Here is a 26,491-nt window from a genome sequence, read left to right as displayed (position 1 = left end):
ACTGTATCAAAAGCTTTGCTAAAGTCAAGGTACACATCATCACAATCCTTACCACTATCAACTGCCTCAACTATGCTAGAATAAAAAGGTAATAAATTTGTTAAACATGAACGGCCATTTATAAAACCGTGTTGCAACTCCATTATTAATTTATGTTTTTAAAGATGAAGACGAATTTTATTTGCAATTATCGATTCGAGTAACTTTCCCACAATAGACGTTAGGCTAATTGGGCGATAGTTTGACGCAAGCGATCTATCTCCTTTCTTAAAAACTGGTATCATATTAGCAACTTTCCATAACTCTGGCACTCTGCCTGACTTGATTTATTAAATATGGTAGACAGTGGGTCGCAAAGCTCCTCTTTGCATTCTTTAAGCACCCTGGCAAACACTTTATCCATCCCTGGGGATTTGTTTGGTTTGAGTTTTACTATTTGTTTAATTACATCCTCCCTGGTAACTGCTAAACTAGTCAACCTGTCCTCGTCACCACCCAGATAGACTTGTTTGGCTGAAGGCATATTGTTAAGTTCCTCTTTAGTAAATACAGATATAAAATATTTATTAAAAATACTACTCATCTCTTTATCACTATCTGTTATTTGACCTGTCTCAGTTTTTAATGTACCTATCCTTTCCTTAATCTTTGTCCGGTATAATTGGAAAACTCTTTAGGATTTGTCTTCGCTTGCTTTGCTATGCGAACTTCGTAGTTTCTTTTTACTTTTCTTATCTCTTTTTTAGTATTTCTAACCAGTTGTACAAATTCCTGTTCTAAACTGACTTCCCCATTCTTAATACTTTTGTACCACGCTCTCTTTTTACCTATTAAGGTTCTTCAGATTCTTTGTTATTCACTTTGGATGATTAGTATTCGATCTATTCAATTTATATGGTATACTACATTCCTGGGCTTTGCTTAGAATATTTTTAAATAGGTTATATTTGGAATCCACATCGAAAACCCCTTTTATGTCACCTATCGCTGGGTTCACGTCTAGCTCCATGAACGGCCCACACCCCATACCCAAGACTTTCCAATCTATTTGACCCCAAAAAATTCTTACGCTAATGACATCAGCTTTTCGAAAATCAGGCACTTTAACAGAATTTTCTCTTAAAGATCTATTCCATTCAATGCTAAATCTGATTTCTTTATGATCACTGTTCCCTAGCTCACTCCCTATTTTGATGTCCTTAATTTGTTTCCCTGTTAGTTAACACTAAATCTAAAATATTATTTTCCCGCGTTGGTTCCTTAATGTGTTGCGTAAGAAAGCAATCGTTAATTAATTCTAGAAAATCTGCTTCATTATTCCCTGTTTTGTTCAACCAGTTTATTCCACTAAAATTAAAATCACCCATGACATAAATACTGTTAGATCTAGATGCTCTAGATATTTCATCCCATAGATGCTTTGCTTCCATTCTGTCTAAATTTGGTGGCCTATATATAACTCCTATTATAATAATATTTGCTTTTTCGTTCAATTCTATCCAAATAGTTTCTGTATGTGGCTCAGTTTTGATTCCCTCTTTGAGACTACATTTCAAATTGTCCTTTATACTAGAAATAAGCACTAGAAGGATAAGGTTAAGTGCAAATACTCCTTCCAAAGTACTAGGTCGCAGGACCGTTAGCCCACTAACAGGGCGGGCCCATTCAGCTTAAGGCTCCACTGGGGTTCCAGCTAAGGGGTTAACGGACTGTCCCAGCTAAGGGGCCTAGGACAGGGCCGTCCGAGGGGCATGACTGATGTGCCCAGCTTAGGCCCGTGACTACGGATGCCTTTGACTAAGGAAAAGGCAGGACTGCAAAAAGTGCCTCACGAAAGGGGAGGCAAGTCGGTAAAGAAAGGGAAAGTAATAATATAGTTTGAGAACTAATGCCGCCAGCATAGCACTCATTACCATATAGGCCAAAGACCGTTATGCTAAATAAGCATAAACAATAACAGAGCCGTGATCCAGAGAAAACGATAATAACAAATAAAGCAGAGGGAGGGTAGAAGTAAGGCAATTAAAACCCGGACCGAATAATAAAGAACTTAATTAGTAGTAGTATGATACAATAATAACAACATTCATGGCGTTATGCGAGGCCGGAAGCCAAAAGGGGAATTGACATGAGATCAATAACACCAAAAAGTGACTATAACTAACATCAATAGCAAATAGTAACAAGTTCAAATTCAAAATTCAAATGTTTATTTAGGTAAAGTACATACATATAAGGGGTGATACAGATATTGATGAATTTATAGATAGAGCTAGTACATACAATGCCTAAAGCCACTATTACGCAAAGCGTTTCGGGCAGGAAAAACACTAAAGACTAAAACATTATACTAATTGAGATTAAAGTATAAAATATGTTGAGAAAATATAAAAATAAAAACGGGGGGAACATGGCAGGAAAACAGCAAAATATAATTTGGTCGACAAACAGCATTGTTTAAAAATAACAGACATGGGTTGACATTATAGGGGTAAGGTAGGTTACATGGAGTTAATTAGGTAGTGCTTAGTTTTTATCTTAAACTGGTTGAGAGAGGTACAGTCTTTAACCCTTAAGCTGCGCATCGCATCATATGATGCTTTGACCAACTTGCAGTAAATTGTTCATTGCTTCATATGGTGCTTTGGAGTACTACGCAAGATTTAAACGTCCCGCGAACACACGGGGTTCACCACACCTTCATCAGGGCTCCTGTAAACAGATGCCATTTTTTTTTTTTTAAATTGTGGGCCAAATTCCCGGGTGTTAGAGGCCTCAGTATTGAGTGAGCTACCAAGCCTGATGCACGCAGCATGAGCTCACAGCACTGCTGTTCAGCTTGTGACCACAGCATCGCCTAAAAATGCCATTATATACTTGTTCATGCTATTATGTAGCAATGATATTATTACAGAAGACCCCTGACTGTGATAAAACTGACCAGGGTTCTGATAATAGCAGGATTGTGGTGATATTTAGCGCTTTGCTCCATGGAGGGAGGAGTAATGCTGTGGGAGGGGAGGGTTCTGGCGTCGTCTTCTGACTGTGTGTGGCCACCTTTTATTGACTGCACTCACCATACCAGCCTAGTGGTTTGCTATGGTGAACACAAATGTAGATACTTATGTATAACGAGTGTATAGAGGTTATAAACAGCAATAGGAATAGGTTGGGAACCGCCATTTTGGTGAGGGAGGTGGCGTCGTCTGCACGATTTATCATGTTTACTGGTGACCACTATGGTCTTTGGGCACCATACCAGTTTACTTGTACAAGTATGGTGAATAAAACTGGTAGATACTTATATATAATGTGTGTATATAGCGTAATAACACCACAAACAGTATTGTTGGAGGAGAAATATTAGTGCATCTGGCCTTGAGGGCGGCCGCCATCAGCTAACTGTGTGAGTAGCTACGTCTTTGTGCCTTTACTCACCATACAAGCTTAGATGTACAGTTATGGTGAACAAAACATACTGTCTCCACTCGATCATCCGGACTATATGGGAAGGACCCCCAGCCGGATTAGCACGTTTTTCGGATAATGGTACTTTTTCACCTACGAGTCCAAAACTAACCATTTCCAACTATTTTTATACTACAAATAACATAATTTGAATAGACATGCCACATATAATTATTAAATATTCAACTAGAAACCTCAACTTACCTTTTTGTTGTTCGTCTTCTTGATTGATGACTCATCTTGAAGTTAAAAATTCTTGACAATTTATGTAACTTATAGTAACACAACACTAAAATTAACACTTAAAATTACTGTACAGTTCATTAGGCAAAGTTAGTTCTCACTGTCTGCTGAGGATGCCTCACTGGTTGAAGGCACTTAGGTTGCGCGTGCAGCCTCACTTGTTGAAGGCGCTTGGGTTGCGCGTGCAGCCTCACTTGTTGAAGGCGCTTGGGTTGCGCGTGCCGCCTCACTTGTTGAAAGCGCTTGGTTTGATTTTCGTACCATATATGAATCAAGTGTTGCTTGCCTTCTGTGTTCACTGGCCAGTTGTATGATCAGCTCTTTTGTTCGCCTAAGGTACGGATACATGTTTCCAACCTCTGGATGAGCACAATTTGATGAAAAATTTATTAATCCGTCAACATACGTCATGAGTGTACTGTATTTCGTGGTCATTGGTGTTGGTTCTTCACTGCCTTCTTCATCCTCTTTGTCCACCTCACCAGTAACAGACTGTAGAATCTCGTCTTCACTCATCACACCTATATCCTGGATCATTGGCATCTTGTTCAAGCCAATCAACCACATCCTGTCTTTCTAAGTTTTCGCCGGCATTTCTAAACATTCCATGGATTTCATCTGTAAATCCTTCAAAATCCATTTCTTCATCATTTTTGACCGTAGACGTGAGGAGTTTTTTCCAGGAATTTTTCAAAGTCGATTCCTTTAATTCACTCCATACCTTGGCCCAGTTATAGATGGCTTCCTTGATTGTATTGTTCTTCAAATTCATGAAGGTTTTTTTTAGCCCTGTTATCCACACCGAGTTCAATATCTTCCGGAAGAGGCAAAACCACCAAAACTTCGTTTAGCATTTTTTTGGTGTACAACCTCTTCGTAGCACAGATAACTCCCTGATCCATAGGCTGAATGAGAGAGGTTGTGTTAGGAGGAAGTGCCATACACGTTATCTTGCCATCATGTGAGGTTAACGTGTTAATTCTGGGGTGGGCAGGCGCATTATCAAGCAACAGTAAAGCCCGAACTTCGCTTGGCCTTATTTTGAGTTTCTTAATTTGACAGGCACGAACTTCACTGCAGAACACGTCATGAAACCAGGAAAGAAAGATCTCCTGTGTAACCCATGCATTTTTTGAGTCATAATATTTCACTGGCAGTCTGTCCATGCAATGTTGCAAGGCTCTTGGTTTCTTAGATTTGCCAACAATTGCACACGTGATTCTGTCTGTGCCGTCGGCATTCGCACACATCATGGCTGAGAGCCTGTCCTTGCAAACCTTACGTCCTGGCACACAACCCTCACTCCTCATTGCTAGAGTTTTTTCTGGTAAACTCCTCCAATACAACCCAGTTTCATCTGCATTATAAATTTGATACGAATAAATATTATTTGCCACAATATATTCTCGTAATTTACGTTTAAATGGTTCTACACTGCTTTCATCTGCACTCAGTTTTTCACCAACAATTTTCCTCTTCACAATATTGTGCCTACCCTTGAACCTTGCAACCCACCCTTCACTCGCTTCGAAATTCTTTATTCCAAGGCTTTCAGCAAATCTGCTTGCAGCATTTTGTATTTCTGGGCCGCGAATTGTCACGCCAGCTGTGCGGTGCTGAGCAAACCACTTGTACACAGCCTCATCCAACTGCACATGCGTCGAAGTTTTCATAGTTTTTCTACCACAACCTCTGCTAGTGCTTGCTTGCACCTTCACTTTTACAGGTTGAAATGAATTGCATAAGTTTCTCTTTTTGTTTCCTTATATCAGAAACAGTACTATTGCCTATATTATATTCCTTGGCAACACTTGAGGTCGACCGGCCATGTTCACAAAGTTGTATAACACGTAGCTTGTCCTTAAGTGTTAGGACAACCTTCTTCCTCTTTCCACCTCCAGAACGATTCATGCTGCTACCAGACATAGTCTTGGCCAAAAATGTTCAAAGTTACTATGAAAATAAAAAAGTTATTTAAAAAAATATTTCACTAATGGCGCAGGCACTGTGGTGTAACACGAGGCTAGAGAGCACATGGCTTGACCAGGCCTGGACGGGTCCAGTCGGGGCAGGGAGGAGGCACGTTACGTAGGCCGCCAGGAGGAAAAAAAATATATATTTTTGAAGGAAACTTCAGCTTGTGCAAATTGTTTTTAGGAAACTTGTATGGAATTATTTATTACATAATTACTAGTATTTCTTTTGATTTTGGCTATGATGAATTGTTCTAAAATTGATAGTAATTACTGTACTGTAGTGTATAGGCCACTCCCCATCCCCCCCCCTAATCCCCCCAGGTGGTCCCTCCCAACGCTCCCCTCTCTCCCGACACCACCCACCCACCCCACCCCCACCTACACCATGCGCCTCGAGTCTCGGGCAGACGGGATTAATACCATATGGCCCGCCTCATGTTTTCATATACGGACAAAAGCACGATTATCCGGTTCCTGTGGTTATTTTGGCCGGATATTGTGATAACTTTATCTGTTCACGATTTTGGCCATATAAGGGCGTTTTTCGGATGTTCGAATCCCGGATAATCGCGGGGTTACAGTATAAATACCTATATATAACGTGTGTATATAAAAGCAAAACAGTATGGTGAGAGGAGAATGGTGTCAAGTCAGGTGAGGGAGGGAGGGAGGGAGGGAGAGGCAGCCAGTGGCGGGCTGCCACTGATACTGCCACTGCCACTCAACATACCAACTTATTGGTTCGTTATGGTGAACACGAATGTAGATATTTATATATAGCGTCTGTTAATAGTGAATAAAAGCAAAAAAAGTATTGTGGGAGGAGAATGTGGGTGAGTCAGGTGACTTGAGGGAGTGAGGAAGTAGCAGCCAGTGGTGGGCTGCCACTGGCACTGCCACTCAGCATGCCAACTTAGTGGTTCGTTATGGTGAAGAAAACATGCAGATACTTATATATAACCTGTGTATATAATGTAATAACCGACAAAGTATTTGTTCACTGCTTGATGAACATAATAATTGAATCAACAATATGTGCACCATATTTTTGAGTACAGCGATGATTTACTCATTTTATTATATAAATATATCACACTACACACTATTGAATAATATTACAGCAAAAAAAACTACGAAAAATCAACCAGAGACATTGAAATAATTAGGTAATTATCTCTTTGTCGCAACTCCGGCTTGACAGCTGGGGAGCAACAGACCATCTGGGACGCACGCTGAGTCAACGCCTGTTTTTTTGCTGAACTTCCCCGCCCTATAGCAGGCAATATATGCCACTTACGATTTTATTATTATTTTTCCCATGATCAGTGAACACAAATTAACAGGTTAGGAAGAAAAAAGTTTTTTCTTTTTGTATGCGCCTGTGGGTGTCAAATGGTATATAGCCATGCGCCATTTAACCCTCAAACCGCGCATATCATATATAAATGATATCAGTGACAAAACCGAAACCACGCACATCATTTATATATGATTTCGTGTCTAGCGCTATAATTTAAACTCCCCGCCTGGGATAGGGGCAGCTATAGTACAGCCACGACCGATAGTTGCCAGATGCCACCTAGAAAAAAAATCCAGGCCAACATTCTTGGGTGTGAGAGCGTCAGTATTGAGCAAGCCACCAAGGCTGGCGCACGCAGCACGAGCTCACAGCACCGCTGTTCAGCTTGTGACCACAGCATCGCCTACAAATACCATAATATATATGATACTGCTATTATTTAGCAGTGAGAGTATTACTGAAGCCCCCTGACTGTGATAAAACTGACCAGGATTCTGATAATAGCAGGATTGTGCTGATATTTAGCGCTGTGCTCCATGGAGGGAGGCGTAAGGCTGTGGGAGGGAGGGTTGTGGCGTCGTCTTCTGACTGTGTGTGGCCACCATTTATTGACTGCACTCACCATACCAGCTTAGTGGTTCGATATGGTGAACACAAATGTAGATACTTATATATAATGTGTGTATATAGGGTATAAACAGCAAGAGGAAGAGGTTGGGAGCCGCCATTTTGGTGAGGGCGGTGGCGTCGTCTGCACGACTTATCATGTTGTTTACTGATGACCACAATAGTCTTTGGGCACCATACCAGCTTATTTGTTCAGGTATGGTGAATAAAACAGGTAGATACTTATATATAATGTGTATATAGCGTAATAACACCACAAACAGTATTGTTGGAGGACAAATATTAGTGCGTCTGGCCTTGAGGGCGGCCGCCGATCAGCTGACTGTGTGAGTAGCTACGTCTTTGTGGCCTTTACTCACCATACAAGCTTAGATGTATAGTTATGGTGAACAAAACATGTAAATACGTATATATAACGTCTGTGTATAGTGAATAAATACAGAAAGAGTATTGTGGGAGGTAAATGAGGGTGAGTGAGGTGGTGTTGAGGGAGTGAGTGGCTCGCTGGTGTTTGGCGGTCACTCCTCGTTGCTTTTTGACTCACAAGACCAACTTAGTAGTTCGTTATGGTGTACAAAACATGCAAATACTTATATATAACCTGTGTATATAGTGTAACAACAGCAAAACTATTTGTTTATTGTTTTATGAACATAATAATTGAATCACTAATATGCACACCATAATTTTGAGTACAGCGATGGTTCACACATTTTATAATATAAATATACCACAATTCACTGTATGGAATAATATTACTGCAAAAAAACTAAGAAAAAATCAATCAGAGACATTGAAATAATTAGGTAATAATATATTTGTGGCAACTGCCGTCTGACAGCTCGGGCGGAGTAGACCTCGTCTGGCGAAGGCTCTGCCAACGCCCTTTTTTTGCCACACTTCCCTACCCTATTGCGGCTAAAATATGCCACTTACGATTTTTTTGTTATTTTTTCCGTGATCAGGGAACAAAAGTGAACACTTCTATAAAATGAAAGAATTTTTTGGAATTTTTTTTTTTGTTGCGCCTGTGGGTGTGAATTCCATTTGGGCCCCTAGCGGTTTGAGGGTTAAGGGTTAACATGATTGGGAAGGCCATTCCACATTCTGGGTCCCATGATTTGTAGAGCATTTCTAGTTTGATTAAGTCGTACTCTTGGAATATCAAAAAGGTACAGAGTTGGATATTGTTCTAATATTGTCCTTCTCCTAAGTGGAGAATAACTCAGCCAAATCTGCCAGTGAAACCAAAGACCATCAGCAAAGTAGGCTTAAAACAATAATATAGTAGCAGAAAAAAAAAACAGAATAAACTCAATAATTACAAATACTAGCAGAGGGAGGGAGGGGATGGTGAAGTGAGGAAACCAAAAACCCGAAGTGAATAGAAAAGAACTTGAATAAATATATAACATAATGTAATAAATAATATATTGCCACCAGTCAACATGAAAAGCAGCTAGGAGTCGTCTGGGATTCGTCCTGAAGTCGTCCTGACGCCAACTGGAGATCATCTTGTAATCATCCTGGAACAGGAAGGCGCCAACAAGAAGGCATCGTGCAGGCATCAAGAAGTCGTCTTTTAGTCAACACTAAGTCACCTTGCTGGTGATCGCAGACATTCACTACTACAGGAAGACCTGGATAAACTGGAGGAAAGGTCTAGAAAAAAGGCTGCTAAAGTTCAACTCAGAAGACATTGATAAACTAAAAACATATTAACAAAGTTTTCGATTGGGCAGCAGAAAATAACATGATGTTTAACGGTGATAAATTCTGGGTACTCAGATACGGCAAAAATGAGGATCTTAAACATAATACAGGGTACAAAACACAATCGAATTTGCCCAAAGTAGGAAAACAGCATGTCATGGTTTTGGGAATAATCATGTCCGACGACCTAACGTTTAGGGAGCATAACCAAGCAAGTATTGCGTCAGCCAGAAAAATGATAGGATGGATTTCGAGAACCTTCAAGTCCAGAGATCCCATCACAATGGTTGTACTCTTCAAATCGCTTGTGTTGTCCCGTCTTGAATACTGCTCAGTACTCACTTTCCCCTTCAGAGCAGGCGAGATTGCTGAAATTGAGGGAATACAGAGAACATATACGGCACGCATAGACGAGATAAAGCACCTAAATTATTGGGATCGTCTCAAAGCTCTCCAAATGTACTCACTAGAAAGGAGACAAGAGAGATACCAAATAATATACACATGGAAAATACTGGAGTGACAGGTCCCAAATCTGCACAGTAAAATACTGTAACAACGTACTGGAGTGATCGACATGGAAGAAAATGCAGAATAGAACCAGTGAAGAGCAGAGGTGCCATGGGCACAATCAGAGAACACAGTGTGAACATCAGAGGTCCACGGTTGTTCAACGTCCTATCAGCGAGCATCAGAAATATTACGGGAACAACCGTGGACCTCTTCAAGAGGAAACTAGATTGTTTCCTTCAAGGAGTGCCGGACCAACCGGGCTGTGGTGGGTATGTGGGCCTGCGGGCCGCTCCAAGCAACAGCCTGGTGGGCCAAACTGTCACAAGTCAAGCCTGGCCTCGGGCCGGGCTTGAGGAGTAGAAGAACTCCCAGAACCCCATCAACCAGGAAAGTGTAAGGTAAAGAAAATAGGCGAAGGCTGCAAATTCACAAGGCAAGACAAGAAATATGAGTTAAAATTAAATATATGAATATAGTAAATAACATCAACGGTGCACTAGGAGAACCGCAGCAGAAGTAGTATGTCCAACTGTAAGCAATTGTGCTCAAAATAAGACTGGAATAAGCTGTCAATTAAGAATAGTCAAAATTAAACAAAAAATTATGTAATAAACCAATACTACAAAATTGCAAAGTTAGTACAGCACAAAGCTTAGGCTGGAAAGGCCAATGTCGCGGGATAATTGCGCTCATAATAAAGAAACTGGACATTAACCGTAATGATATGACAGTATTAACAATACCACGTAAAATTTAGCAGCACTGGAGACAGTCATTAAATGATAAATCCAAGATGTGAAACATTGAATTTGTTAAATAATAAATTTAAAACATCGCTGAACAGGTCCAAACGGGAAATGACAAGAGTAAGGTCAAGCACAACATAGAAATCACTGTATAAATATAAATAAGGAAACGTCCCACACTGGGGCCGGGAAACCTTAACCTTAACATTAAACCAACATTAACGTAGCATGTATAACACAAACACCAATGGCAAAAATCGGCAAAATAAGGGATTAATATAAACAACCGTTGCCAAATGTAAACTGCAAAATCCTGCCCCGGAACATCAGCAGCTGTACACCGCAGCTGGAACACCTGCAGCTGGACATTGGCAACTGGAGCATCAACATCTACTGAAGATAAATAAATAGCGGCAACAGGCTACCAGGGAAATCTTCAGTGGTAAGTAGAAGTCCAACTGCAAGAGTATTAGGGGCCATTAGAACCTGGGAGCTAGCGTTAAGGGAACGCCGGGAATGAACTGAAGCTAAAGCTGAAGCTTTCCCTTGCCAAAAGGGGCGAGAATATCAGCAGCTAGCACGTCAGCAGCTGGAATCACAACGCTGAAACAGCAACAGCTGTAACATCGATGGCTGGGACAGCGACAGCTAGAACGTCAGCAGCCGGCACCTCAGCAGCTGCTGAAGATACAAAATTAGCGGCAACAGGCCAACGAGGAAACTGCCGTAGTAAGGAAAGGCAACTGCAAAACAATTTATGCTCAAAATAAGGCTGGAATATAACTCGTTAGAGAACAGGATGAATACATGAAGCTGAAAATAAAATGCAATCAAATACAATAAACTGAAAAGGAGTGATAATAATAGGCACGACAGCAGGAACGCTTCAGCTGGAACCCCGCCCGCTGGAACTTCAGGGGCTGGAATGTCAGCAGCTGGAACAGGAGCAGGAACGTCCACGGTAGGAACCTCGATAGCTGGAACGCAGTAGCATGGACGTTAACAGTCGGTACCGCATCAACTGGAACATCAGGAACAACTTCAGCCGGAGCATGGCAGACGAAACGTCTGGATAAACCAGTAGCCTGGGAGGCCGCAGTTTCTTCCGGACACACAGGAAACTGGTGGCCCAGCCAAAGGCGTAGGAACCGAAGTTGGCCTAGGCAAGGGCATAGAACTGAAGGGGCCCCAGCCTGCTGGGGCATAATCGGCAGTGGCCCCGTCCTGGGGCATAACAACTGAAGTGGCCCTACACTGGGGCATAATATACAAAACTGGCCCCGTCCTGGGCATAGAACTGAAGTGGCCTCGACCTGGGCCACGTTAAACTGAAGTGGCCCCACCCTGGACCACAGTAAACTGAAGTGGCCTCAGCCTGGGGCATATAAACTGAAGTGGTCCCAGCCAGTGGCAGAACTGAAGCGTGGGGCATAAAATGGGAGTGGCCCTGCCCTGGGTCATAATAAACTGAAGTGGCCCCTACCTGGGGCATAAGAAACTGGAGTGGCCCCTACCTGGGGCATAAGAAACTGGAGTGTCCCTGTCCTGGGGCATAAGAAACTGAAGTGGCCCCAGCCTGGGGCATAGGAACCGAAGTGTCCCTAGCCTGGGCATAGAAACTGAAGTGGCCTCCACCCTGGGGCATAAGAACTGAAATGGCCCCAGCTTGGGGCATAGGAACTGAAATGGCCCCAGCCTGGGGCATAGGAACTAAAGGGGCCCCAGCCTGGGGCATAGGAACTGAAGGGGGCCCCAGCCTGGGGCATAAAAACTGAAGTGGCCCCAGCCTGGGGCATAAGAACTGAAGTGGCCGCAGCCTGGGCATAATAAACTGAAGTGGCCCCGTCCAAAGTAGCGCCAAGGGGGCCCCGAGGGGCACCTTGAAAGGAGTGCCAGCACCCTGAGGCTGCCGAGGGAGAGGCGGGCCAGGGCCCAAAGGGCCCACCCCATAAAACTTGAAAGTCACGAGGGCCCGGGCCACGTGTGTGGCACCACCAGACAGAGCGTTGCCAACCCGCCGGCGGGAGAAAGCCCCACACAGGCGTGCCACAGGGGCGCGCGCCAGGGTGCCACGGAGGGCAAGGAAGGACCTCACGGCTTGGCGCCCAAGTGAGAAGCAGCTAGGCCCTCCGGCCCGGCAAGGGAGGAAGCTAGCTAAAGCGGCACGACGCGTACCACAAGGGACACGGCACTAAGGACACGCCAGACACTGGGGCAGTGTTTGGCGTGTCCCTACTTGAGATGACATACTCTCCAACACTATATCTGCGATTGCCCTGTTATTAGTGACTTCATACCGGTCAATGGGAGCCGGTCGGCCGAGCGGACAGCACACTTGGCTTGTGATCCTGTGGTCCTGGGTTCGATCCTGGGCGCCGGCGAGAAACAATGGGCAGAGTTTCTTTCACCCTATGCCCCTGTTACCTAGCAGTAAAATAGGTACCTGGGTGTTAGCTGTCACGGGCTGCTTCCTGGGGGTGGAGGCCTGGTCGAGGACCGGGCCGCGGGGACACTAAAGCCCCGAAATCATCTCAAGATAACCTCAAGATCAAGATACCAAATGGTGTGAGGTACTTTGAGCTCTGTAATTACTACATCCACTCAGGAATATTAGAAGATATTCTTAATGCTGCACCCAGATTTTGCCAGTGGAGGCTAATAGATCAGCCTTAACACTTTTGCGCTCTCGGCGCTAAAAAAAAATCAATACCCCAGATGCTTTCGGCACTTCGCGCGCCTACGCGATAAGACCGAAAAAGTGTACACTCTTTTGACTGTCCTGACAATAATTGAAGGCGCACGTATTTAAATTTGGTATCACTGTGTTCGCAATAAAATTAGTCTATAAGAGCATACCTATAAAATGCCGCCCAAGCATAAGGAGTATCAACACCAAATAAAAAACTATGCAGATCACTCGCCGAGAGCGCCAAACAGCAACAAAATGTTTCCACTCTCTTAATGGTTGCGAAGCCTACAGTTGTCCTACATCGCTAATTTTGGTATCATTGGAATCGCAATAAAATTCTCTACACGGACATATGCATATGAATGTTTAATATAGGTAATTGCCCACCCGCAAGAGTGTGTGAAGTGGAGAGTAGTTAGCCGCGAGCGCACTGGCGAAAACACAGGGGGGAAATCATGCTTGGAAAGTTTATACATTTATACGTTTCCTGACCCTACTTTTCTATGTACGTATTTCTTTTTTATACCAATGTGTTCGCAATAAAATTTTCTATAAGATGAAATGTATAACATTTTTACAAAGCATGTGTAAGAGAAGCGCCAAATATAGAACCACGTCGCTCAGTATGCGTTCGCGGCAGAAACGAACGCATTGTTTTCGTTCGTTTGATGTTTGTCATGTTTATACTTGTTGAAACATTTTATAATTTGTATGACAGTGATCGCAGTAAAATTCCCTACACAGACATAAACATAACACATACAAATATTTCCCACGTGTTGGATATATCAACGGCTAAAGGGAACCCACTGCCACATGGCCGCCACACCCAGAGCCACACCCGCCACACCCCCAAACATACTTTTTTTTTTTTTTTTTACTCATAGAAGTTTATGTGATATAATATTCATTCTGGTACCAAAAAATTCGCAAATAAATTCTCTACAAAACGTATATAATATAACTTCTTATAGATGATAAAAAATTCCAAATAGGTGTACTTACCCTGTCTATGTTGATTGAAGATCAACAGTTGAGCATTTTTTCTTCACTCCACCATCTTCAGGCTTCTGATCCTGAAGTTGCTCATCTGATGTTTCTTAGGTGGAGTGAAGCTGTTGCCGGTGGTTATTTTTTCTCCACCCAAAATATCTTTCTTCTGTGGTACCTTGTGTAGCAAGGCCACATCACAAGTTTTACATCCATATATCTCGTCCCTCCTTTTGCCAGACTTGAAACAAACACGGCATCTTCTTTTTTTAGCCAAGTGCACGAGTTCATGCGTCAACTTGTAGTCGAGACGTTGTTCTGAATCTATAATTCTTGTATTTCTTGGATGCACTGGAGGAATATTGTCTTCTACAGGAACCACCAAACTTGTGGTAGAATCTTCTATGAAATCAGAAACATCAAGTGGTTCTATGTCCTCAATGTCCATTTCAGAATTTGTGGTTGATGAGTGGGCTTGAGGTGTTGAGGTGAACAGAGGACGCCTCGCACCAGATGGCCCGGGTGTTGAAACTGCCGTGTCAGCAGGAGGAGCTGCGCTGGCATCTATGTCGGGAACATGTGGTATGCTTGTTGTTGTTGGCCATTCCTCGCTGTTCCACGCCAATAAGGCTGAGTCATAAGGCTAAGGCCAATCTGAGAGTATCCCCATCCATTTCGGTTAAAAAATGGAATTTATAGAAATATTTTTTCGATGGACGAGAAAAGTAGGCTGTTATGCGGAATCGTAAGAAAAAAAGGCGACGAGTTATCTCTAATCTAAAGCGCGAAAGTGTTAAGTATTTTGTTCTCTCCTGATTCCATGTATGACTGGCCGTCCTGTGAGGTGGGGATGTTGGATGAGATTGTAGCTGGTTTTTTATCTATATTGTGTGGTCCTTCATACAAAATAGGGAAGCAGCACATTGCTGTATATACCTAAGCATGTTAAAAAAAATACATTGTTTGAGAGGAGTCTTGTAGAAACTGGCAAGAGTAGTTATAATATAATGTTCCCATGATTCAATGCTTACCTCTTGTGAAAATCATGAAATTGTTGTTTAGTTAGAGTTGATTTGTTTTCTGGGGGGAGCCCCGTCGGCTCCCCGGAGCTATACCAGGCTGATATGCTAATGTCAGACTTTGGCATTACCCATGTATGCCTATCCATCCTGTGAGATGGGAGTATTAGATGAACTTATAGCTAGTTTTTTATCTACACTGTAATCTTCCATATGAATAGGGGAGCAGCACATTGCTGTGTATACCTAAGCTTCGTAATAAAAAAATCAGTAATAAAGATTTTAAATTATAGTTTTTATTATTGCAAGTATTATCCTTATTAAATCATGTTAACCATGGATCATTAAGATCTCATGTTGATATGTAATAGTTATATTTCTTTTGAATCATTCATTAAATTGTGCATTATGTCTCAATTTTTCACTTCCTTGGGTATACTGTACAGTACAAAAAGATAGGATAAAAATAAACCAGTAACATTTCTTTCATTATATTTTTTATTTAAATAACTGCATCAATATTTTTACAGCTGACAGAATTTGTTTTACCATACAGGTGGATTAGTTATTAAAATAAAATTGGTTTATTGTTACACAAAATGGTGCTACATAGCCTTCCCAGCTTGGTACCTTCTTTTAATACTTACTTATTGATTAATAAATAAATAATAAATAAATTTTATTCAGGAAAAGTACACACACAGTTGATTTACAAACATGATGTTGGATTTATAGACAGAGCAAGTACATACAATATCTAAAGCCACTAATACTCATAGCATTTCGGGCAAGGTGTGGGGGAAAAAACACTTAAACTAAAACTTAATAGTAATTGGAATTAGGTATAAATTGTGTTGAAAGAAGGAATAAAAAAATAAAGAAAAGGGGGGGAACATAGTAGAAATCAGCAATTGTACACGTTGGTGAACAAACAGCATTGTTTAAAAAATAGCAAGACATGGGTTCACATTTAGGGGGTAAGGTAAGTTACATGGAGTTAATTAGGTAGTACTTGGTTTTACTCCTAAATTGGTTGAGAGAGGTACAGCCATTGACATGATTCGGGAGGTCATTCCACATTCTGGGTCCCTTGATTTGTAGAGCACTTCTAGTTTGGTTACACACAGCCAAATTGTGTAACAGGAAGAGGTCTTGGACACAAATTTGTTCCATGCTAAATGTAAAGGAATCAGCTGAGTATTCCTCAAATAAAATAAGCTGCCTCAGCTTATAAGGTAAATAAAATAAGCATTCCTCAAATAAGTAGCTGCCTCACCTCACTGCCTTACTGCTACATAGCCTTCCCGGCATGGTACCTTCTTTTGATAATTACTTGTTCCACACCCAAGTTGTGTAACAGGAAGAGGTCTTGGACCCCTACTTCCCTCTCTCTTTTTTAATAGTCCATATAGTCATAATTATAGCTTTAGGTTTCAATGAGAAAAGTTTTGAAGTTTTTACCTTTCTCCTTACCTAACATCATTTGTGCAGCATATTTTTATTTTGTCGCACCGATTTAATTTCCAAATAAAACCAAACAAAATAAATTAAAAATAGGGGGTGTACCTTAGCTATACATACCCATCTATACTTATTTCTAGGTTAACTTGGTGATAGTAAATGCTCCCATCAGGCAGGGTTCATCACCTTTTCTCATATTTCATGTTCATCAGTGTTTATTTAATTAATAACTACTGGTATAATATCTTTCTATTATAAAACTAATTCTATTATCATAATAGACATATTTACTATAAGTTTCAAGCAGAGAATGCATATATAACTAACATGAAGGACTCCACTTCACGAGATTCATCAACTAATAATCTTTTTGTTTACATTACAATCGATCCTCGTGTTGTGTAGTAGAGAAAAATTGACTTGTATCCAGTTTACGTAAAGTTACGAGTGGTCGACTTAGCTGACGGAGCAAACTTACGAAGGTTTTCCTTCTTAGTGTACCTGCCTGAATACCGACATAGCCGCCACGAAGGCGCTAAGAAGGAAAAACATATGTAAGTCCCTTTGTGAGTCTGGCCCCTGGATGGGTTCCCCATCTGACTTGTTGGTTCTCCGGGGGTCCTGGGCGAGTTCCTCCCGGAGGGGTCGTGCTAGGGCCCGTGGTTCTGCTCGTCGAGATGGGCCACAGGTGCCACTTTCAGAGCCGATGCTACCTTTGGTCCCGTCTGCGCCTGGTAGGCGCGGTGCTCACTCTTTGCGCAGGTCGGGTTCTCGTAAGGAGCGTCGGCCCTTTCATGGTTCGCCCCATTGAAGGGGCGATGGGGTGGGAGGCTTGCTCTGTTCACTCACGCCTGGTCTCTCAATTTGTGGGCTTTTTGGGTTGTTTCTTGCGGCCTTCAGTGGCATTGGGTGGCTCCTCGTCCTTTGGGGGGGGGGGAGGTACGGGGCTGGCAAGGCAGGCCTCTTCTGCGCTCTGTCAGACTGTTTCAGACAGACTATCCAGACAATTTCTTTATGCGGGGTATTCAAACCCCTGTAAATATAACTGATATCAACACGAGCGCACTAAATTTTGAAAGAGAAATTGAAAACATGCCCATGCACTCGGCCCCAGATCCAGACTCATGGAATTCAATATTTATAAAGAAATGCAAAGTGCCGGTAGCACAGGCACTCAGTATAGTGTGGAGGAAGAGCTTGGACACAGGGGAGATACCAGATGCACTTAAAGTAGCAGACATAGCCCCTCTACACAAGGGAGGGAGCAAAGCATTGGCAAAGAATTATAGACCAGTTGCACTAACATCGCACATAATAAAAGTATTTGAGAGAGTGATTAGGAGTCAGGTCACCAATTTCATGGAGACCAATGACCTTCACAACCCAGGCCAACATGGATTTCGAGCGGGAAGATCGTACCTTTTACACCTACTTGAGCACTACGACAAAGTCACTGAGGCATTAGAGGAAAAACAGAATGCTGATGTGATATACACGGACTTGGCAAAGGCTTTCGATAAATGTGACCATGGCGTGATAGCACACAAAATGAAGTCAATCGGAATAACCGGTAAAGTAGGATGCTGGATACTCAGTTTTCTGTCAAACAGGACTCAGCGAGTAACGGTCAACCATATAAAATCTAGTTCAAGTGCAGTTAAAAGCTCTGTACCTCAGGGTACAGTCCTTGCACCACTGCTTTTCCTTATTCTCATATCAGATATAGACAAAAATACAAGTCACAGCTTCGTATCATCCTTTGCAGATGACACAAAAATCAGTATGAAAATTACCTCGGCTGAAGACATTGAAAAACTTCAAGCTGATATTTATAAAGTTTTTGACTGGGCATCAGAAAATAACATGATGTTTAACAGTGATAAATTCCAGGTACTCAGGTACGGTAAAAATGAGGACCTTAAACATAATACAGGGTATAAAACACAATCAAATGTACTCATAGTAGGAAAACAACATGTAAAGGATTTGGGAATAATGATGTCTGACGACCTAATGTTTAGGGAGCATAACCAAGCAAATATTGCTACAGCCAGAAAAATGATAGGATGGATTACGAGAACTTTCAAATCCAGGGATCCCATCACAATGGTTGTACTCTTCAAGTCACTTGTGTTGTCCCATCTTGAGTACTGCTCAGTACTCACTTCCCCATTCAGAGCAGGAGAGATTGCGGAAGTTGAGGGAATACAGAGAACATATACGGCACGCATAGACGTGATAAAGCACCTAAATTATTGGGATCGTCTCAAAGCTCTCCAAATGTATTCACTAGAAAGGAGACGAGAGAGATATCAAATAATATACACCTGGAAGATATTGGAGGGCCAAGTACCAAATCTACACAGTAAAATAACAACGTACTGTAGTGAATGATATGGAAGAAAATGCAGAATAGAACCAGTGAGGAGCAGAGGTGCCATAGGCACAATCAGAGAACACTGTATAAACATCATAGGTCCACGATTATTCAACACCCTCCCAGCGACCATAAGAAATATTGCCGGAACAACCGTGGACATCTTCAGGAGGAAATTAGATTTATTCCTCCAAGGAGTGCCGGACCAACCGGGCTGTGGTGGGTATGTGGGCCTGCGTGCCGCTCCAAGCAACAGCCTGGTGGACCAAACTCTCACAAGTCAAGCCTGGCTTCGGGCCGGGCTTGGGGAGTAGAACTCCCAGAACCCCCATCAACCTAGTATCAACCAGGTAGCTGTGGACCAACGGTTCATTCTGGACTTGTCCTGTCTGAACCCCTGGATTTTTTGCCCCTCCTTTTGAATGACCACTCTGTCCCCAGGTCTGGCTTCTGTTGGAGCCAGGCGCTTGGTGTACCTGGACCTCAAGAACGCGTATTGGTATGCCCCGATTCATCTGGGGTTCAGGGACTGGCTCGGTTTTGTTTTGGGGCGTCAGGGTTACCACTTTCGTTGTCACCCTTTCGGGTTGAACCTGGCACCTCGCATGTTCACACGCCTTATCTGGGTTGTAGTGGCCTGTCTGTGTCTGTTTGGTGTTCAGGTGTTGATTTACCTCGACGACTGGCTGGTTTGGGCTCCCTTTCGGTCCGTGTGTCTGCGCGCCAGGGGTTTGGGTTCCCAGCTAGCCGAGTTCGGGTTTCTGGTGAACTGGCGAAAGTCCCATCTCATTCCCCTCCTAGGTTCGGACCTGGCTGGGTCTTGTGTGGGACTCTCGGGCCGCTTCCTTGTCTCTTCCTCCGGAGTCTCTCCTTTGGCTGCGGTCCCGCATGCTCTAGTTTCTGGGGGGGCTCCTGGGTTACCAGGTGGTTGCTCGACGGTCTATGCGGGAACCTAAACTTTGCAATGATGGTCTACCCGCCGGGTCGGGTCTGGCTTCGTCAGCTGTTCTGGTTCATTCGGGGACGTCCCTTCTGCCTCTCGCGATCGCTGGGTTTGACCCCCGGGGGGGGCCTTGCATCGGCTGCTTCGTCGCTGGCTTCCTCTTCGTTTTTTTCGGGGTTCGGTGCCTTGGCACCCACCTGAGCCCCTCGCTCGACGTGTTCACGGACGCATCGTCTCTCGGTTGGAAGATTAGGTGGTGGCCTGGTGAGCACTTTGTGACCAGTGCTCACCAGGCCACCCAGGGGTGGTGGGGTCCGTCCTTCTGTCGGGCCCACAGCATGGTGCGGGAGTTCGCTGCAGTGTAGTTTGTGCTTCAGAGGGTTCGGGTTGCCTGCGGAGCGACGATTCAGCTTCATTTGGACTGCTCCCCGGTGATCCTTTGTCTGAACCGAGGGGCTTCAATGCAGTCTTTGGCTCTTTGGGGTTGGTCACTTTGGGTGACTCATCTGCTGAGTTCTTGGGATTTGGCTCTCCTGGTGGTTCACGTCTGGGGGGTGTTCATCGTCCTGGCGGATGGCCTGTCCATGGAATGAATGGTTAATGCTGGCTCATTCAGTTGGCTCTGCCTGACGTTCAGGCACCTGGAGGTGGACCTCTTCGCGTCGGCGTGGTCGAGGCTTCTTCCGGTATATGTGGTGCCCTTCCCTGACTGTGAGGCTGTTGGAATCGACACCTTCCGGCAGGACTGGTTGAGGTGGGGGTTCCTGTACCTCTTCCCCCCCCCCCCCATCCCTGGTTCAGCTGTTACTCTAGGTCCTGGCTTGCTTGGAGACTTACCAAGGGTGGGTAGTCCTCTTGGCCCCGTGGTGGCTGCCCCAGCCGTGGTTTCAGGCGCTGCTTGCCCGGTGTTCGAACTCGGAGGTTTTCCGCGGCACCGCCTCTTTCAGAATATCGGCCCGGTTCGTTACGAGACTGGTTCACTCTTCTCTTTGAGTCTTCGCATTTGGAATTTTTGACTCGAGTTTATCACCATCTGTATGGTGATCAGGTAGCTTCATTGATGGTGTCCCACCTGCAGGCTGTGTCTCGGCGGCAGTATGAAGTTTCTTGTCGGTCCTTCCGTTTCCTTTTGACTCTTCGTCGTTTTACTTCGCTTTCGGTTCAGGTGGTGTTGTCCTTTCTCTCGTGGTTATTCCAGGACTATCATCTTATGCCAAATACTGTCGCCTCGTATCGTGTGGTGCTGGTGGAGCTGCTTCAGCTGGCTTTCGGTATAGATATTACTTCTGCACCGTTTTGTGCATTGTTTCACCTCCGGCCTGCTCATGCGCCGCCTGAGTCGTCCTAGTTTTTGGATCGAGTGCTCTCTTATCTCTTTTCTCCTCGGTTTGTTGTGGCTCTTTCGGTTCAGGATTGTTTTTCAAAGATTTTTGCTGTTGGCATTGGCCTCTGGGGGTAAGGTCGGAGAGCATCATGCTCTTCTCTGGCGCAGGGGTTTCTGCTCTTTCGGTCGTGGAAATAGGTTGTTCATCTGCACAACAGTCTCCTTCTTTTCTCCCAGAGCAGTCTCCTTCTTTTCTGGCAAAGAATGAGACTGCTGCTTTCTGGGGGATCCTTGGGTTGTTGATGCTTGGTTGGTCAGGCCGAGGCTGCATCATGTGTTGTGTCCGTTTGCGGGCCACTGCCGTTGTTTGTGCCCCATGGCTTCTGTGTCCGTGGACGCGCTTTGGGTTGATCCGGTTTCCCTTCTTTCCTGTTCGCAGATACAGGTCTCTTAGGTCGTCCGCAGGGTTATTAAGTCTAGCCAGCCTGCAGTCTATTTCCGTGCCCATGACGTTCGTAAGTTTGCTGCTCTTGCTGCCGTCTTTGGTAACATGTCCGGGGCTGACATTCGGGCACGGGTTTTTTGGCAGTCGAACAGGGTCCTGACGCTGGGTTCGGCCAACTTCCTATTTGGGTTTTTCAGGGTTCAGTGTCTTGCGGCCTACCAGAGCCCTGTCTCGATGTGTTCATGGATGCGTCATCTCTTTGCTCGGGTTTTGTGACCAGTGCTCACCAGCCCAGCCAGGGGCGGTGGGGTCTATACTTCCGTCGGGCCCACAGCACAGTGTGGGGGTTTGAAGCAGTGTGGATGCTGCTTCAGGGGGTTCGGGTCACTCATGGATCAACGATTTTGCTCTATTCGAACTGCTCCCTGGTGGTTCATTGCCTGAACCGAGCGGGTTCGATGCGGTTCTTGGCTCTTCGGTGCTGGTCTCTTCGGGTGACTTGTCTGCTGAATTCTTGGGGTTTGGCTCTCCTAGCCATTCACTTTCAGGGGGTGTCTAACGTCCTGGCAGATGGCCTGTCTCGGTTTATTCCCCAGTCCATGCCAACTCCTTCGATTGGTTCTGCCGGATGTACGGGCTCCTGGATGTGGACCTCTTTGCGTCGGCTTGGTCGAGGTGTTTCCCTTTGTATGTGGCGCCTTTCCCCCAGATAACGAGGTATCAGCCTGTGTTTTGTGGCAATAGAGAGATAGAACTCTGTCAACATCAGAGGTCAGAGACTGCTCAACACGCTTCTACTACACATAAGGGTGTAGTAGCTGGCTGACCCCTCACAGTGTTAAAGAGAGAACTTTACAAACACCTCCAAAGGATACCTGATCAACCAGGCTGTGACTCATATGTCAGGGTGCGAACAGCCGAGACAGACAGCTGTCTCTGTCTCTCTTGCGTATGGTTGACCCGTCCAACAACAAGGAGGCCTGGTCGACGACTGGGCTGCGGGGTCGCTAAGCTCCGAAATTACCTCAAGGTAACCCCCCTACTGCGAGGCCATCGGGGTCGATGCCTTCAGGCAGGACTGGTCAAAGTGGGGTTACCTGTACTTCTTCCCCCCAGTTCTGCTGTTGCTCTCAGTCCTTGCTCGCTTGGAGACTTACCAAGGAAGAGATGTCCTTTTGGCCCAATGGTGGCCAGCCCGGCCTTGGTTCAACCACCGTGCTGCGCCGACTTTATTGTGAAATTCCCCTGGTGCGCATGAAATCAAGTGTTCCCAAAAAATTATTTTTTCTTTTTAAAATAATAAATTCCCTTCCCTGAACACGTGTATATAAAAAATAATGTCAAATTCCACTTACTTTGGCTGTGAGGAGGTGGACAAGGTGCACTGTGACGTCATCATGGGCTGGTCGCTGGTGCGTGAGTCGCCCAGACACGGTCGCGCGGGTCATTCAAGACCCGCCAGTTGCCACAATTATATGTACAAATAATATTTCTATGTATTTTCAATGCTTTCTAATGTTTTTCTCATATCGTATCAGATGTATATGTGTGTCCTGACAATGTATATAAAGTATAACGTCCATAATGTTCCATGGAACTGTGATACATGTGTCACTAAAGTGTCCTCAATAAAGGTTTATTGTTGCAATATTTCTGGTTTTACTTTCACTAATAATACATATACAGTTTCACACACTATTTACACAGTAAGACGCACAATTACACTCTTAGTACTTAGCAAGTGAGTGATATTCAAAGAAGCAGTCCATGAGACACAGCGGGACTTTGCACTCGACACATATGGTACACACAGATTTTCGCTTCCTTGGTTTTCGTTCTGAATGCTTGCAAACAATGCACTCACGTATGCCTTTGACCTTAGGTCCTGTAGGTGGTAGGTAGGCAGGCTTGTGAATTGCAAAAGCCTCTTTACCAGCCAGTCGGTTGGAAACTAAATGCGCTCTGGTTGGGGCATGATAAACTGTTCTTGCGCTTTCTTCCTGGCCATACTTGGTGAGTAATTGCGACAGCAGAGCTTGACTAAACACTCGAATTGAAGGTTTTTGGCCCGTTTTCATCAAAAACATGTTTAAACAGTTGAGCACTGTTACGTCCACAAGATGAAAGAAAAATTTCCTGGTTCATTTTACAGTTCTGCGGACACACTCGACGGCACCAACCATCATGTCACATTTATCTACAAGTCTTATATTTATATTGTAGTCAATGATACAATCCGGCTTGAACAATGATCCATCACCTCGATACCTCACTTTGCCACTTTCAAGCATTTCACCAGTGTGAATAGTTGTCAACATATTGACTTCACATTTGTCTTTCCAACGCACTGCCAATATTTTGTCACATTTTCTAAGTTCACAATCACCTACACCAATATTATTTAAAAAAAACGGCATTTTTTCCTATTTGTCTTTACAGTGCCACACACTCCCGTGTTATGTTCAAGCAAGAACTTTGTTAGCAAGGGGGCTCGTATAATAATTCAGTGTACAGAGTGTGCCACTTGCTCAGCAATGGTTCCATTAGCGTCTTCACTACACTGCCAGAAAACCTGAGAGGATCATCTGAGGGTCTACATCTGTACCAGAATATGATATATTATCGATCACCATTCCGGTTTCACAGTCGCACAGTACAAAAAATTTGAGGCCAAAGTGTTGCCGTCTCGATGGGATGTACTGTTTGAAGAGAAGACGTCCCTTGAAAAGAACAAGGGATTCATCAATGACAACATTCTGTCCAGGTACAAAGTAATCATGAAATTTCCCTTTGAGATCATTGAACACTTTTCGCACTCTCCAAAGCCGATAATTTCTATCAAAATTTTCAAGGTTTTCAAAATGCAGGCACCATAGTAGTAGCAGGAACCTGTCTCGTGACATGTATTTGTTGAACACAGGTGATGGAACAGCAGCTTCTTTGTTCCAATAATCCTGAATAACTTGCTTCTCCGAATGTTTTTGGAGCATAGAGCAAAGAACACATACAGCTCAGCCACAGTAGTGTCCTTCCAACGTATCATACGTGAAGCCTGTAATATTCCAGCTTCAATAAGTTGCCCTGCATATCTGTTGGTTTCGGCAACAAGATGTTGCATGAACTGCTCATCAAAATATGCACAAAAATAGTCCATTTCCGTCATGTCTTCACCTGTGTACGGGAACATGGATGCAACCCCCACATCCCAATCATCAAATTGAGGTTTGTGTGGTACAAAAAATCACAATCCTCCCACACAAATTCAGCCGTTCTCCTTTTAGCACCTACATGAGCGACTCCTATGGGTGCGTTTTCTGGAACTAAATCTCCTTTGGGTAGGAGTTGCAGGTCTTCTACCTTGTCTACTAGTAGGGCGATCAGGGAAAGTAGATGTAGAGGCAACACTGTCGTCAGTGTCGTCGATAGGGGATACATGCTGAGACAGCAGATCTGCGCCTGGTAACACCGAGACGACGGGAGCTGCTAGCCCTTGCCTCATCTATGCTACTTGAATCAGAAGCAGTGTCACTAAACCCAGAAAATGACTCAATAGTATCACTTTCGTCAAAAATGGGAGATGGAGGTGGTGGTGGTGGGATTAATTCTGGCAAGGGCGATGACCTGTGATGCTTCACTGTGCGTGCCGCTCGCCCTGAACGATACGAGCTCACTGTATCATCTTCATCTGTATCTATTTCACTTCCACTAGACCCTTGAGTTATGTTTCTATCAATCCTTGGGTCATCAACATAATATTCCACTTCATCCTCAAACAATAAACTGTTTATCTCCCCTGAAGAAAGCAGTTTTGCAACAGCGCATCCCACGGGTGACTGGGAGCTGGAGGCACGTGCGTCAGCCATGGTAGCTCGATCAAAACTGAGGCTACCCTCGGGCCTGGGGCATTCTAGGATTTTTTTTCAAAATGGCTGCCCCTCACTAACGGCCTCAGGCATCCATCTCGTACACAACCAACCGCGCGCGCATTTCGAATGGGTACCAAAAAATCAAAACGAGTTTTCTCGGTTGGCGCAGTTTCCCGCTGACCGAGAAAACTCGGTTGGCGCAGTTAAGTGGTTAAGGCACTGCTTGCTCGGTGTTCGAACCCAAGGGTCGTGGTTCTCCCTCTTTCAGTCAATCGACCCGGTCCGTTACGTGGCTGGTTCGATCTCCTCGAGTCTTCGTGTCTGGTCCTAATGACACGACTCTATCACCACTTGTAAGGTGAGCAGGTGGTTTCATTGATGGTGTCCCAACTGCGTGCTTTATCACGGCGGCAGTATGAAGTTTCCTGGCGGTCCTGGAGTTTCTCATGAGTAGGCTGGCCGTTTTTCTGGTTTTATAGTAAATCGTCAGTTGTATCCTCTGATTTTTGTCTGTAGGGATAACGTTTCTATTAACAATATCTTTCAGGACCCTTTCCTCCGTTTTATGAGCTGTGGAAAAGAAGTTCCTGTAAAATAGTCTAATAGGGGGTATAGGTGTTGTGTTAGTTGTCTCTTCAGAGGTTGCATGGCGTTTCACTTTCCTTATGATGTCTTCGACGAAACCATTGGAGAAGCCGTTGTTGACTAGGACCTGCCTTACCCTACAGAGTTCTTCGTCGACTTGCTTCCATTCTGAGCTGTGGCTGAGAGCACGGTCGACATAAGCGTTA

At 44.1% G+C, this 26,491-nt stretch overlaps 2 protein-coding genes across 5 annotated transcripts in view; one reads left to right on the top strand and one right to left on the bottom strand.

The window, feature by feature from the left end:
• The window catches only part of LOC138363970 (tigger transposable element-derived protein 7-like), a 52,413-nt gene extending 48,159 nt beyond the window's left edge, over positions 1 to 4,254 (bottom strand). The window contains exon 1 of the mRNA XM_069323423.1: positions 4,118 to 4,254. Coding sequence (XP_069179524.1) covers positions 4,118 to 4,254 — 137 coding nt within the window. The remainder of the gene's footprint in view (positions 1 to 4,117) is intronic.
• The window catches only part of LOC138363882 (uncharacterized), a 135,313-nt gene that overhangs the window by 53,499 nt on the left and 55,323 nt on the right, over positions 1 to 26,491 (top strand). The window contains exon 4 of one of the 4 annotated variants that reach the window (XM_069323354.1): positions 24,274 to 24,567. The exons of the other annotated variants lie outside the window; for them this stretch is intronic. The gene's annotated coding sequence lies outside the window, so the exon portion shown is untranslated. Of the gene's footprint in view, positions 1 to 24,273; positions 24,568 to 26,491 lie in introns of those variants that run through there. 4 annotated transcript variants of the gene reach the window in all.

Source organism: Procambarus clarkii, chromosome 12, assembly GCF_040958095.1.
Source record: "Procambarus clarkii isolate CNS0578487 chromosome 12, FALCON_Pclarkii_2.0, whole genome shotgun sequence".
In the NCBI taxonomy this organism is placed as follows: domain Eukaryota; kingdom Metazoa; phylum Arthropoda; class Malacostraca; order Decapoda; family Cambaridae; genus Procambarus; species Procambarus clarkii.
This window is presented reverse-complemented; position numbering and strand designations above follow the sequence as displayed.